Raw genomic sequence first — 14,412 nt, 5'->3', positions numbered from 1 at the left:
ATGAAAAAATATAACAGAACTATCGATAGGTGCACTGGTCAACTATGTATTTACTTGCGTATATATATATATATATATATATATATATACGCAAGTATATATATATATATATATGATATTATAACAAATGACGTGATGAAACTTTACAGTAATACAGCTTATACATCATAATAACACGTAGGCTATAATTTTAAAAGATATTATGTAAATTTGGGCGAAATATAATGATGAATGTCATGTAAATGTGATGCAGACGATGTTGCGCGGGTCAAAGAATAAATATGAATAATAAAATCAAGATATAAACAGACAGAAAGTAATTTAATTTATACGACGAATTCTTCATGACTTTTAAGTTCATAAAACATGGAAGGTAACCGTATAATGTTCGCTTTGTCTTTGTATTAGGTACGTGTATTGTCTGTATACTCACAACTATAAAGTAACCTCTGGAACGGACGAATAATGACCATGAAAAAGACAATTGGTAACAGTGAAAGTGGATATGACAGTGATTACCTGGCGGTCAGAAAGGTGTTCAGATGAAAGTGGTCCGGACATGTTAATCCTTGACTCATGCTCGGTTGAATGTCTATCACGGCACTAATAATTTAAATTTACTTCTTTATTATTCTTAAAACGGTGTATCTCCACATAGCTACGTTTACTCATTATTGATATAAATACTCCTCTCGCGTGCACATTGAGTAACTGGCCAGTTTAACGGACTATTGAATGTAAATCTAAATCCATAAGCACGTGTTATTTTGACATAACCATCAGCACTCGGTTCACCGGTGTCTATCTAGAAAAAACGTGGCATGAAAATAAATAAGAGAGCTGCAACCTGCTCCGGCTGGATTAAAAGACATCGACTTTATTTGGCACGAACTTGGATTCACAGAAAGTCAAAAGTAGAAAGATTGGAGTGCGGTCGTCGCTTAGGCTTTCTTTGCATTTTATTACTGATTTGATACTTTATATACAGAGATGTTTTATTTATTTTTTACTCTTTATTGCACCAGAAGTAAATTATAAAGAATATAAATAAAAATAATAAGGTATAAAATGCGCTCTTATAGTATAAGCAATCTCTTCCAGACAACACAGTAAACATTTTATAATAAATACATTTTTAGACAACCGTAACAAAATTACTGTTACTGTTTTTTACGTAGATGATGAGAGAATTCTGACGTCACCTACGCTGCCGTTATACTATGGTGAAACATCTCTAACGAGGATAAAGTCTGATTAATTGGCCCCTCGTTTAAAATTTATATCGAATAAACTATGATGGTATCTAAGGGGGACATTATGACGGTTGAACTCAGAGGGTACAATATTAGTAATGGGGTCATTTGTCACCAATCTAGCAATCACTTTTCTACAACAGTTTAGAAAAAATAATAAGACAAACAGACGATAACAGATGGACAGCGACTTGTTAAATAGCTTTTACCTACTTTAGATAAAAACATAATTTATGTAAGTTATATAGATGAAATACAGTTTTATTTATAGGTGAGTTCAACGTCCCAAGTTGGTAGTGTATAGTTTCAATGACCTTGCGAGTTCCATAAAGAGACTGATATTCAATATAAAAAATGGCGTTCCTATTTATCATTTAATTATTTGTATACTGCAAAATACGAAATAACTGGCATTGGGTATCAGTATTATCTACCTTAATAATATTATAAACACGAAAGTTTGGGTGTATGGGTGGTTGTTACTCTTTCATGCAAAAACTACGAAACTGATTTTGATGAAACTTTACAGTAATATAACTTATGCATCAGAATAACACATAGCCTATATTTTATATTGAAATTTAACGCGGGCGAAACCGCGGGCACAGCGGCTATCTTCAGTATGGTTAGTATGGTTCAGTATGGTCATCATCAATTCTACTTTTTTATTATGACAGTCTCCGTGGTCTAGAGTAGGTATTAGCTCACCTCCTTACTTCCGAGGATCGTGGATTCTATTCCTCGCACGGTACAAACATTTGTATTCATGAGTCTGATCGTTTATATCGGTCTGAGTGTTTTCTATGTACTATATGTATGTATTTACAACAAAAAATATCTATGTATTTATATAAGATGTCAGTAACACAAGCAGAGCTTGTGCTTAGCTTGAGACTACACAGACGTCGCTATGTAAATTGTCCTGAGATATTATTTATTACCTACTTATTTTAGCTTTAAAACATTAGCTTGCGTACCTACGTACTGACTCATGTTTTTTTAAACATAATAACATTTTACACTGATATTATAAAATACATGTAATTATATTTATTTTTATAACACTGAGACATAGATTGTAATTAAAGTAGTATCTTCGAATACATATATTAATACGACATATCTAATTAATATGTACCATATAATAATTTTATTAGTCAATACACTATGGCGTTTATCTATCTATCATATAATGTATTTCGATGCAATTTTAACACATATTCAAATCAGAAATTAACGTACAAATAAATAAATAATAACGAACTTAGGACGTATGACATATTTAATTATACACATAAATAAAATTGGAGTGTCTGTTTGTAATAGTGAAATAATAGTTTTTTACTACGTGCATATGAATTACAATTTTTGTCTGTCTATTTGTTCCGGCTAATCTCTGAAATAGCTGGACCTATTTTGACGGGACTTTTTTTTAGCAGGTAACTGATAAGGAGTAACTTAGGTTATACTTTTATTGTAAAAAATGAAGTTAATTCCGCGCGGACGAAGTCGCGTGTACAGCTAGTATAAAAATAAATTACTTATTGCTTTCTGTAAGCGATACGATGCATCATTTAATGCGCGTTGACAAATCTTCAATTTTATTGTAATTAACAATAACAATACTATTGTTATGATAATAGTAATACTATGATATTTCATTGTCAGATTATTAAATATGTATTTATGTATGGTTTATGTAAGTATATATATAATAAAGTAAGTTATTTATTTATATATATATTTTTATGTGTATCGTTTTAAATATTTTTTTTAAATTTGCACCTCCAACAATTATTCTCTGCACCACCCATGGTTGACTGGTAGGTAATGCCGCATGGTGTTAAGTCCGCCATATGTACATTCAATTATGTGCATTAAAGTTTTAATAAATAATAAATAAATACTATTAAATTAGTGCAGTATTATTACAGTTTATAATTTTGTCATGACACAACAACAATACACTTCGTATCGTCATGTACATTAGAAAGAAACTCCACGGTACTGTATTAATAAGAATATAGTATCTAATAATGTATGATTTCACCTAACTTATGTTTGCTAGTATGATATTAACATATAACTTTTTTATGTATGACATTTATGACTTCATATTAAATATATTCTAGAGTCGTAATCAATTTACGACGATAAAAAGATACATTAAGTAATTTCATTGTTGGTGCCAAGTTACGATAAGTAAACGCGTCGTGTGCGATACCACCGTCACTTTCCAACAAAGTCAATGAAGCGCGGAGAAAGTGGCAGCCCACGTCCGCGTACTGCTGCCGCCAGTAAAATCTGCTGATTCATAAATATATGCAATTCGGTTTCACACTGTGAATTATTGTGTCTCGTTGAACATGCAAAATAGAAGTTGCTATACGGAGCATAGCAACTTCGATAGGAGTTTCCACTTTTAGTGTCATGGGCGCTTTCGCAAGATATCATTCAGAGCTACCTACATGGTCATATAGATATTATGCTAACCACTAGTAGACTACCTTACCAACGATCTCCATCAACTCTATCAAAGAATATGGAGATCGTTGGTAAAGCAGTCTTTTAATTCTATTATGTTTTTTACTGTTATTTACCTCGCCTATAAAGTAAGACTGCGATATTTTTATTCCAAGGAAGTCGTAATTTGTGATCGAAGAAACGGAACACAAGAAGCGTAAATCACTTATATTTTCCAACGAAATTTAGCTAGTTTTGTCAAATTTATGTGTCCGTATATACAGAGATATTTTTCAGTTAATAGATATATTTGTCATAACTTTCACAAATGGGGAAGGATTTATGTAACCAAGGGTGTTTAAATTACATTATCGAGATAAAATATAATAGATTGTGCTTTGGCTGATATAAAAGTAAAGATACTGTGCCGACATGTAAAGTACCTATATAGCAGGTATTCTCGTTACGATAGTGGAGAAAGCAAGAAAACCTCATAAGGATACAGGTATTTCCGTATTTGATATTTGGTATTCTCTGTCATAACTTGGCGTAAATATTTTGATACCTATTTTTTGTATATTATTATTTATTACTCGTAAATAGGTAGGTAAACAACTTGTTTGAAATGTTAAAGAGAGACCACATAATATATTGGACATCAACTGGCTATAATAATTTAACGAGTTACATAACTATGTTATAATAATAACAAAACTATATTATAAATCGTTACGAGGTTTTATGTTATAATATTAACAAGTCGCCCATCGTCCGCTTAACCTACTTTCACTGAGGATTTTCTACATGTTCCTGTGATTCGAAAGTTTAGTAGAAAATGATTAAATCTTTTATTATATATCTAATACCCATATTTTTGGATAATTTATGGATCCTATATTATCCAATAAATAAAATGATAAATGCTAGTAAATATCCCATAAGTTTTATTACGTTACTCACATTATCCTAATAATGGAAGTACTTACATATAATAATTTCTAAAATATGTATTTACCACGTTTATTGCCAGTAATCAGGGTCTTCTCAAGTATGTTTTATTGCTTATTTATGTCTAATCTTGAAACGTAATGACTAAGCCCTGGTTTAAGTTGGTGGTCGATTACAAATTAAATGGTAACTCTATGAGAAATAGATAATTATTATAGAGTTTAGGCAAATATCTAATAGGTATCTACAAGAAAATTGCTTGAAAAACATCTCATAAGTAACTATGTATGTAAGTAATTTTATTTTAATATGGTCACATACTTAATTATTATATTTTAATATGATTCGTAGTTATTAGCGGAAAAAGGAATATAATATAACTACATCGTACAGATAATAACACAATGCTACTGTTAATGGATTACGCAATAATAACAACATATATATAGGATATAGACATATAATATTAATATATTTATTCTATTTATTTATACATAGTATTACGATGAACAAAATCACAATATTTTTGTATATTAAATGTGTAACTATTGATAATGTTACGAAAATTATTTAAATAAAAGTGATAGGATGATGCAAATGTTCTTCATAATATAATATCCATATATTAGTAGTAATAATGTACATATATTATTATGATTATAAAATTAATAAAATAATCGTCCACGATTACGTGAGTGAATCTATCCAGTCACGTCGGCGATGCTATACAGCTAGATATGATCGATTAGGTACACACATTTTTGTCGTCCACATAATTATTTGTAGTAAAGTACTTAGTTGCATCAACCTGAAAGAGAGTGCCAAATTCCCAAATTAAACTCAAATTGTATAATGGGTACTAGTCAACAGATAGAAATACTGAAATACATTTTTTTTTGTAAATACGTTACATAGAAATCATCCAGATCAATACAAAACAATCATTCTCATGAATACAAATGCCATCATAATGCGGGGAATCGAACCCTTGGCCATTGGAAGTAAGTTGATGTATTAAACTAGACCACCGAAATCAATGCATATCTAGTAGTCAATGTTTACCCAATTTTATTTATTTAATTATTTTAAATTGATATAGCCTTATTTTGTTACAGACGCTTCCTCCTTCTGCACTTTTCAGTTATGATTATTAGAATATCATGGCTTCTGCATATATTGATTACTGTCGCCATAGCAGTCTTGGTATCAGGTAATTAATTAGAATAGAAATAATTTATTTAAATAAACTTTATCTAAGCATTTTAGAATAGTTATCTTTTTAATCTACCGTTCGTTCAATCATACTGGAAAGCTACTCATCATACTCATCATAAGAACAAGCAAGAAACTTGCGTGTTGCTATTTTGAATAATTGTTTAATAATTAATTATTTTGTTTTCTAGTCAAGATCGTCTATTCATTCATATTATATTATAATATAGGGAAAGAGTTAAGATTTTAGCAGATAAATTCATAATTCTAAAATGAAATATACTTATGTGTCGTATACAACTCATACATACAAGTGTATGTATGAGTAAATTAAGTAATTTTGTTACATTTATGTAAGTAACAATAATTAGTAGGTACATATCAATCAATGGAGTTCCGACATCAACACATGCTTTCCTGCACACAAAAATGTTAGGTATACCTGATCATCTTCTAATTAACTTTTTTAGATATCATTCTATATAATAGAATAATAATATATTAATATTATTTAATAACTTCCCTAAATATTTAAATGTGCAACTATGTAATATTATCTTATATTAAAACTGCCTTATACTTTCAGGTAGTCCTATATTTTTTCAACAAACAAGAGATAGCAAAGCTTTAATAAAATGGAACCCACCTGTAGACGAATGGAATTGGACAATAACACCACGAAACGAAGAGCCATTCTTTGTGCCATCCAACTTCACTCACAAACTGCCTCCTTCAGCCAACGAAACCGAATTAATCGCTCATATGGCTGCACTGAAAAGAAATTATTCACGATTACTATGGGACAATGACAAGAGTACTAACTTGCCTCTATTTGTGGAAAAAGCTTTGAAATTGCTCAATTTAAAACAAGTTTATTATGAAGTAGAACACTCTGTAATGTCTAAAGTCTCTTGTACAGCATGCAAAGCCGGAGCCGGCCTTCTGCAACATTATATCAAAGCAGGGAAAAGCAAGGATGAAATTACAAAAATGATCTATCAGTTTTGTGTATCTTTGAATATTCAATCCACCCGTGTTTGTGAAGGTGTAACGCGACTTTTTGGGGTAAGAACTCTTTATCTCAAATACTTTTAGTATATATTACATTGTTTATTATTTACAGAAATTATCTTTTCTGATTTTAGAGTGAAGTTGTATACGTGTTAAAACGTATTACTATAGGTCCCAATGAAATATGCAGTTTTGTAATAGGAGATGCTTGCGGTGACGTTTACAACCCATACCATGAATGGGAAGTGTCTTTTCCACCAGTGCCGAAGCCATCTACGCGTTCACTTGATATTCCTGTTGACAAAGCACCAACATTCAAAGTCTTACAAATTTCTGACACGCACTTTGATCCTTACTATGCCGAAGGTATGTTAATAGTTTTTAATGTATTGTGTTTGCGTACCTGCATGTATGTGTCGTATATATTTTATTATACACGACATATTTACATCTAAATTAAGAAAGTAAAATCAATATAGGTAGGTATTCTTATATTTGTAATCTGTATTATGGGTAATAATAGATTTAGACACTCATTTCATAATAATATATTTGAAATATTACTGATTAATGAAAATAATCGATAGAAAAAATTTTATTTATATAACTAGAATAGTAAACAAAAGACTTGTAAGTGGCAACCGTCTCTTATATGCATGAACAGCAACACGAACATTTATGTTTTTCCATTCTGGAGAACTGTAGTATCATGCCCAATAGTTTCACTGTCATGTCTCACCCTTGGAAATAAAACACAGGTTTTTACGTATGTTGCAGGTGCCAACGCAGAATGCAACGAACCGCTCTGCTGCCGTGCATCGAGCGGTCCAGTGCTAACACCGGCCAGCGGAGCCGGCCGCTGGGGAGATTACCGTAAATGTGATACACCCAAACGAACCATTGACCACATGTTGAAACATATTGCTGATACACACACAGTAAGATCGCTGTCTTCTTTTTTCCCTTATTTTTTATGGATTATTGCTCGGTGAGACAACACTCTGATATGCCTGTATTATATAATTAATTTAAAAAAAATCTAATTAATATGACGGCAGATAGTACAATAACTTAGTAGCATCTAACGATATCTCTTATCTATCGTCATCCTAGGTATATAATTATAAAGCGTGAATCTACAGTTTATGTTAAAAGAGCATTTCTGTTTTTTTAATTTTCTCTTATAACTTCATAATATTCTATGCTTGGATTGAAAACGCGTTATGTTGTACGCCACATATGTATCTATATGATACATATCAATATGTATCATATAGATAAAAACAATTTAGAAATCATCCCATTAATTAATTATTATTTATTATTAACAAATCAACTGGCTAACAAAGAAGTTATATTGTGTAAAAAAATAATAAATTAATACGTCTACATAAGTCAGTATTTAAGTATATTGGTCATATAGATGACTAATTGTTTATACAAACCTATCAATACAATAGGTATAATACTTACTTATTATATTGTTATCACTAAATTAACTGAATACTTAACCTGAATACTTAATTATTAATTATCAAAATATGGACAGTTATATGATCATTAAGATTTTATAGCTAACCACTTTTTGATGATGGTAATTATAATAAAAAATGTTAGGTAGCTATTATAATAGTCCATAAGTACTAACTAATAAAATGAAGAAACTAAAGTGTGTCCGTCTGTCTGTCTATCTATATATAAGGTAAAAAAGAGTGTTAATATACGTTTTATCGACTAAACGTGTGAACGGATCCTGATGAAATTTAACGTGAAGCTAGATTGTATTTAAAAGGACAGTTACCTTTTATCTAAAAACATATTCTTCTAGGGGTTGAAGTAGGAGACGAAAGTTTGTGCAGACGAAATCGCAGGAAATAGTTAGTATAAAATAAGCTTAAACATTAGAAATCGCAAGACATGCACGCAATTGTTTTATTTCTTCAACCAGGCTAGGTTTCAAAAGCAAACTGCTTAGCGTGTCAAATAGGTGACACAAAGGTCTACAGAGTCTAGTTCGATAACGATAGACATATGAGTATAGGTATCGAGTACCTATCTTACACGCAAAACTACAGCTTCTTTCAGTTAAAAATACCTCTAACTGTCCTATATGGATTACATTCGCGATTTATGTACTGATTTCAAATATTTCAGGACATTGATTACATATTATGGACGGGAGATCTTCCACCACACGATGTCTGGAATCAAACGAAAGAAGAAAACCTTAAGGTCCTCCAAGAAACTGTGGCGCAAATGTCGGATATGTTCCCCGGAGTTCCAATTTTCCCTGCACTGGGCAACCATGAATCTTCACCAGTAAACAGGTACAACCATCAAGCTACCTGTAAAAGTATAAAAAATTATTATTATGAACAATATTCGGTTATTTTCGTAATATTTCAATGAATGTTGTTTGATTATCTAGTGAAAATCAGCGGATGTTGGTTACTGATTGGTATATAATATTCATATAGGTGCACATCCGTTTTGTTATTTAGTGATCCAAAATATAGATAACGGCTATTTTTATTATATTATGTAATATGAATGCGAATACCCATACACATTATCTCTGACTCATGTATACCTATGAATGTTATATAGAGTAATATCTGGGAAATTAAACCTATAGATACATACAATAATTGTACGAATTATATTATTCAATGAATTTATTAAATAGACACTAATAAATGGAGACAGAGGTTGAGAGATATACCTACTTTGTATTCTACGCCATTATTTTACCTTATGAAAAGTATATATTATTCCATGTATATATTATCACAGGTATTATGTATATCCCATACCACAAAGTAACTATTTTATTCAAGGACAGTATGAAGTTGATTTCACTTCTGAAATAAAACAGGGTATGTTGCTGTATACCTACACAAGTTAGCTTAGTATAATATTGTCAGTTGGTTAGATAACCAAATAATAAACATAAAAATGTTTTGCATGCGTGTATAAAATAAGTATACACGTACATGGTGGTTTCAATTATTGTGTTTTATGGCTTTATTTATCTATTCTATTCTTTAATTCTACCAAAATTGTGATTGCAGTTTTCCACCACCATACATCTCGTCTCCGGAATCGAGTATAGCCTGGCTGTACAATGAGTTGGATGCGCAGTGGCGACGTTGGTTGCCTGCCGGCGTCTCTTATACAGTGCGTCGCGGAGCCTTCTACTCGGTGCTGGTGCGACCCGGATTCCGGATTATATCGGTCAATATGAACTATTGCAACAATAAAAACTGGTAAACTTATATATATATTTCTTATGTTTGATAATGGAATGGTGCTCCCGCCTGCGCTATCGGTTTACGCTGGGGGGCACCAGTGGAGGATGATAAAATGAACATGAGGTCAGGTCAGTTAGCCCATCGTGACAAATTCACCAGCAATTTATCATGATGGTTTCCAGGGGGACCGCGTGGAGGTCAACCTGACATGATACATTGATAGTAATGGAGTCATGAGTTCACATTGCTAACAATCCCCTTCCTCCGGTAAATTCATATTGGCTTTGGTAAACCTTGTATTAGCTTAAACAACGTGTGTATATCTTCTAATATTAATGTGTATATCTTCAATTCTTGTATCAGAGTGATGGTAACAAAACTCCTCCGAAACGGCTTAACAGATTCTTATGAAATTTTGTGTATATTATACTCAATAGGTCTGAGAATAGGACGTATAATATTTTTCATACCCATAAGTGATAAGGGCGGCACACCCCAAAAAAAATTATTAGTACATATAACCCAAAATTGTCACCCTTCTACCATCAATCCCTACTTATTTATTATTCTCGTATTAAGTTTATTTCAATAATGATTATTTCTACTATTGCATGAGAAATAAAGGTTCGACTATTAGTATAGTTGATTCTGATAATTCGGTGCATTATTAAATGCCACTGTTTACCGTTTACCTTGAAACAAAATAATAGAACTGGTATTATTAAATGATTTGGTCATCCACTTAATGACCTAGTTGACTATATTATTTCGTGATAACATTGATCTGATAATAATTCTATGTCTTTAAAGGCTGTTCGCAAGTAAGCCAGTGGCCTAATGATTAATTTCTAGCGAATTCGCTTTTTCAGGTGGTTGTTAATGAACAGCACCGACCCCGCCACTGAACTGCAATGGTTAATATACGAATTGCAATCAGCCGAATTCAGTGGTGAAAAGGTTCATATTATTGGCCACATCCCCCCTGGACACTCAGACTGCCTGAAAGTTTGGAGTCGTAATTATTACGCTATTATTAATAGATACGAATCAACAATAACGGCACAATTTTTCGGGCACACCCATTTTGACGAATTCGAAGTATTTTACGATCCGAACGATCTCGGTGAGTAGATCTCTTAACTATCTAATGGCTATTAAATACCTCCAAAAGAAAATAAAAATGAATTAAATGTTATTGATTAATTGATATTCTTTATATAATTTGATGTTTTCAGGCAGAGCCACTAACATAGCTTACGTGGGCCCATCCGTATCTCCTTATTACGATTTGAATCTAGGATATCGAATATATTATGTGGATGGTGATCATGATGCAACAACAAGAGTGAGTTAAACTATGTAATTAATAAACTAGGCTATGACAGTAATACAATCGAACTATAAACAATCAAACTAATATAAACACATTGAGAGAGTAGACTTTAGAGCAATATTGCAACCACAGAATGTAAAGTATTTTTTTGCTGTTGTAAATTTATAGCTGCCCATCAATAATGATTTTGCCCTAATTTTAAAGAATTTATATAATTAGAAGTATATTTTGGTTAAAGATTGACTCTTTAACCAAAATATACTTCTAATTACATACACATGTATATAAATTCTTCTTGTTTATAGCCATATAAGTTGGGTTACTTATATTTTTAATTTATATTAAGAGTACGTACTTACTATGAGAAGATAGTAACATAAGCGTCATTATTAATTACTAGGTATTACTAAAATTTCATTGACACATCTTGTAAATATGCATTTATTTCAGCAAGTGGTAGACCATGAAACTTGGATTATGAACTTAAAAGAAGCAAATCAATTTGGTTATCCGATCTGGTACAAGTTGTACTCAGCGAGGTCAGCGTATTCTATGCCGGCTCTCCGACCGCAGGACTGGGATAAGTTTATAGACGAGATGACTGCTCAGGAAACAGTTTTTAACTTATATCACAAGTAATATCAATTTGCAATTATTCTTTCCCGTTTATGTAAAGTCATCAAAAGACAGTACCTAATCAAAATAATTAAAAACTTGTGCTCTATTCGGCATTTTATAAATATTTTGTTTTAGACTTGAATATTTTTGAAGACAAACTTATTATGATCAACTACATAGCTCAGTATTCCTCAGTACTGCACTATACTCGTGGAATATAATTTATATTACTCGCGGATTTCATTATGTAACTCTTTATAGGCAAAAGAAAAACCAGTTCATAACGGAATATTCGATCAATTTTAATATTCATTATTAATATGATAATATAAGCATTAGTAAGCTTCCAGTTGGAATGCTACAGTAATTATCACACTTAATTTTTGTAGGCATTACTGGAAGAACAGTCCTAGACGTGGGATATGCGATGGTGAGTGTCGCAAACGGCTAATTTGCGATGCGCGCTCTGGACGCTCGCACGACCGCCGAGCGTTGTGCGGACATATAGAAGCACGCATTGATGGTACCTCACCAGCACCCCAGACCTGGCGCGCCTGGTTCTACAATGGATTATCTGTCTCGTGAGTTGCATCAAGCAGTTACAACAATTGGATAACATACGCCTTGTAAAAAGCTGTATTAATTGCTTTATTCCTATGTAGTAATGAACATACTAATTTCCATCAATGGTGGTATATCTATGTTGGTACATTTAATTATATTTACCCTCATCGTTTTTAATATAGTGAGAAAACGCTGAAGACGAAATTTGTATCTAATATTTATGCCAAGTCTAGCGCTTTATGATTCTAATATCAAAGTATAATAAGAGTCATGTCATAGAGCGGTAGAGTCATATACTGGTTGTGGTGCTACTTACAAACAATGTAAACATTATGTTTGAATAAGTTTTTTATTGAGACATAATCTTAAAACCTCCATATGTCTTCATATTAGGTACTGATGTATTGGTGTTTGTTTTATTTTGTACACACTTAATTATAATGTTTAATTGAGTTATATACTTACTTTAGGGGTAGGGAGAAAGATTACTTACTTGCAAAGAATGAAATAGATATACCTTTACTACCTTACTAACTTCTTCTTAGACTGTCAATAATATTAAATTAGAGGCTGTGCATAAATTGTTTGAGCAAACATATATAGACATCTATCTACAATAATTATTTGCGCTAAAAAAATATTGAACTTAGTTCATTTAAATACTTATTTTTGACAACTTGCTAAAGTCGTAGAATCAAGAAAAATTCAAATTGGTTTATTGTTTTGAAGTATAAAATCTGTAATTATGGATAACACAATCCATAATCACAGATTTTGTGTCATTAATAACTTGGTATTGTTCAGATTTTTCTTGCTATATTCATTTATTATTATGCTTAGTTTTGTAAAGTCTCTGACAATATATGAACAAACTCTATTTAATTTATAATCTTGTTTAATACAGACCTATACCTAGTGTACAGCAAGTATAAATGGTGATGGAACTAAATTTTGAAACTACCTGCACGCTTAGAATAAGGTTGGTACAATAGTATTTATATTTACCTCACAATCTATCTGCAAGTAGCTTTAGAGTATAAGTACCTATAACATCTACAATTCTTAGTTTAGTTATATAGATGAAAAAAAAAACATTTATTTAAACAGTATAAAACTAAGTCGCTGTTGATGGGGATGTCTGATGGGTTGACCACTTTTCTAAACCATGCAATGAATTTTGATACGGATATCAATATCATTTATATATATATTTATGAAGAGTTGGTATATTTGCAGTTTGTTCAATCCAGCGTAATGTCGTAATGAGGTACTATCCATAATTTAATACATTTTCTGGAAGTGCACAATATCAATATCAATATCAATTCAATGGGGAAAATATATCTCTTATTTAATAAAACATAGAATTAATGCAATTATTTTCATAATCCAATAATTGTAACAATTATAATCGTATAAACTGTGCAATAGTTTAATAAAGCAATGATGTGTATTCTATAATATTATATCTACTTATAATGAGTATTTGTAAATATTAGATTAATTAGTTGTATTTTGAATTCGCCTCAACATTACTAGTAGTTCAAACAGTTTACATTACTTTTCAGGATGTCAATGATAATGCAATTACCTCAAGTGGCGTATCAAATACCAAAGTTTGTATTGGGACTCGGCTGAAAATACTATAAAAACAACATTTGAGCTAAAACGGAATTCGTGTCACCACCGCTGATTATGAAAATATAAAGCCTCACTTGCATTTGTTTAACTTTTGGAAACTTAAACATGACATTATTTT

At 31.4% G+C, this 14,412-nt stretch overlaps 1 protein-coding gene across 3 annotated transcripts in view; it reads left to right on the top strand.

Annotated features, from left to right (window-relative positions):
• Positions 1-14,412, top strand: part of LOC131845792 (sphingomyelin phosphodiesterase) — a 26,058-nt gene extending 11,646 nt beyond the window's left edge. For 2 of the 3 annotated variants that reach the window (XM_059194888.1, XM_059194889.1), the window contains exons 2-12: positions 5,780-5,874; positions 6,463-6,941; positions 7,022-7,253; positions 7,665-7,825; positions 9,042-9,214; positions 9,959-10,153; positions 11,008-11,261; positions 11,374-11,483; positions 11,922-12,106; positions 12,479-12,670; positions 14,222-14,412. In XM_059194888.1, the coding sequence (XP_059050871.1) occupies positions 5,808-5,874; positions 6,463-6,941; positions 7,022-7,253; positions 7,665-7,825; positions 9,042-9,214; positions 9,959-10,153; positions 11,008-11,261; positions 11,374-11,483; positions 11,922-12,106; positions 12,479-12,670; positions 14,222-14,291 (2,118 nt within the window). In that variant the 5' untranslated portion in view covers positions 5,780-5,807 and the 3' untranslated portion in view covers positions 14,292-14,412. Of the gene's footprint in view, positions 1-5,779; positions 5,875-6,462; positions 6,942-7,021; positions 7,254-7,664; positions 7,826-9,041; positions 9,215-9,958; positions 10,154-11,007; positions 11,262-11,373; positions 11,484-11,921; positions 12,107-12,478; positions 12,671-13,557; positions 13,633-14,221 lie in introns of all 3 variants that reach the window. The other variant, XM_059194890.1, reaches the window with a different exon arrangement.

Source organism: Achroia grisella, unplaced genomic scaffold (genome assembly GCF_030625045.1).
Source record: "Achroia grisella isolate CSIRO2021 unplaced genomic scaffold, CSIRO_AGI_Agris_v1 utg487, whole genome shotgun sequence".
Classification (NCBI taxonomy): Eukaryota; Metazoa; Arthropoda; class Insecta; order Lepidoptera; family Pyralidae; genus Achroia; species Achroia grisella.
Note: the sequence above shows the minus strand (reverse complement) of the source record. Positions and strands in the feature narration are given on the sequence as shown.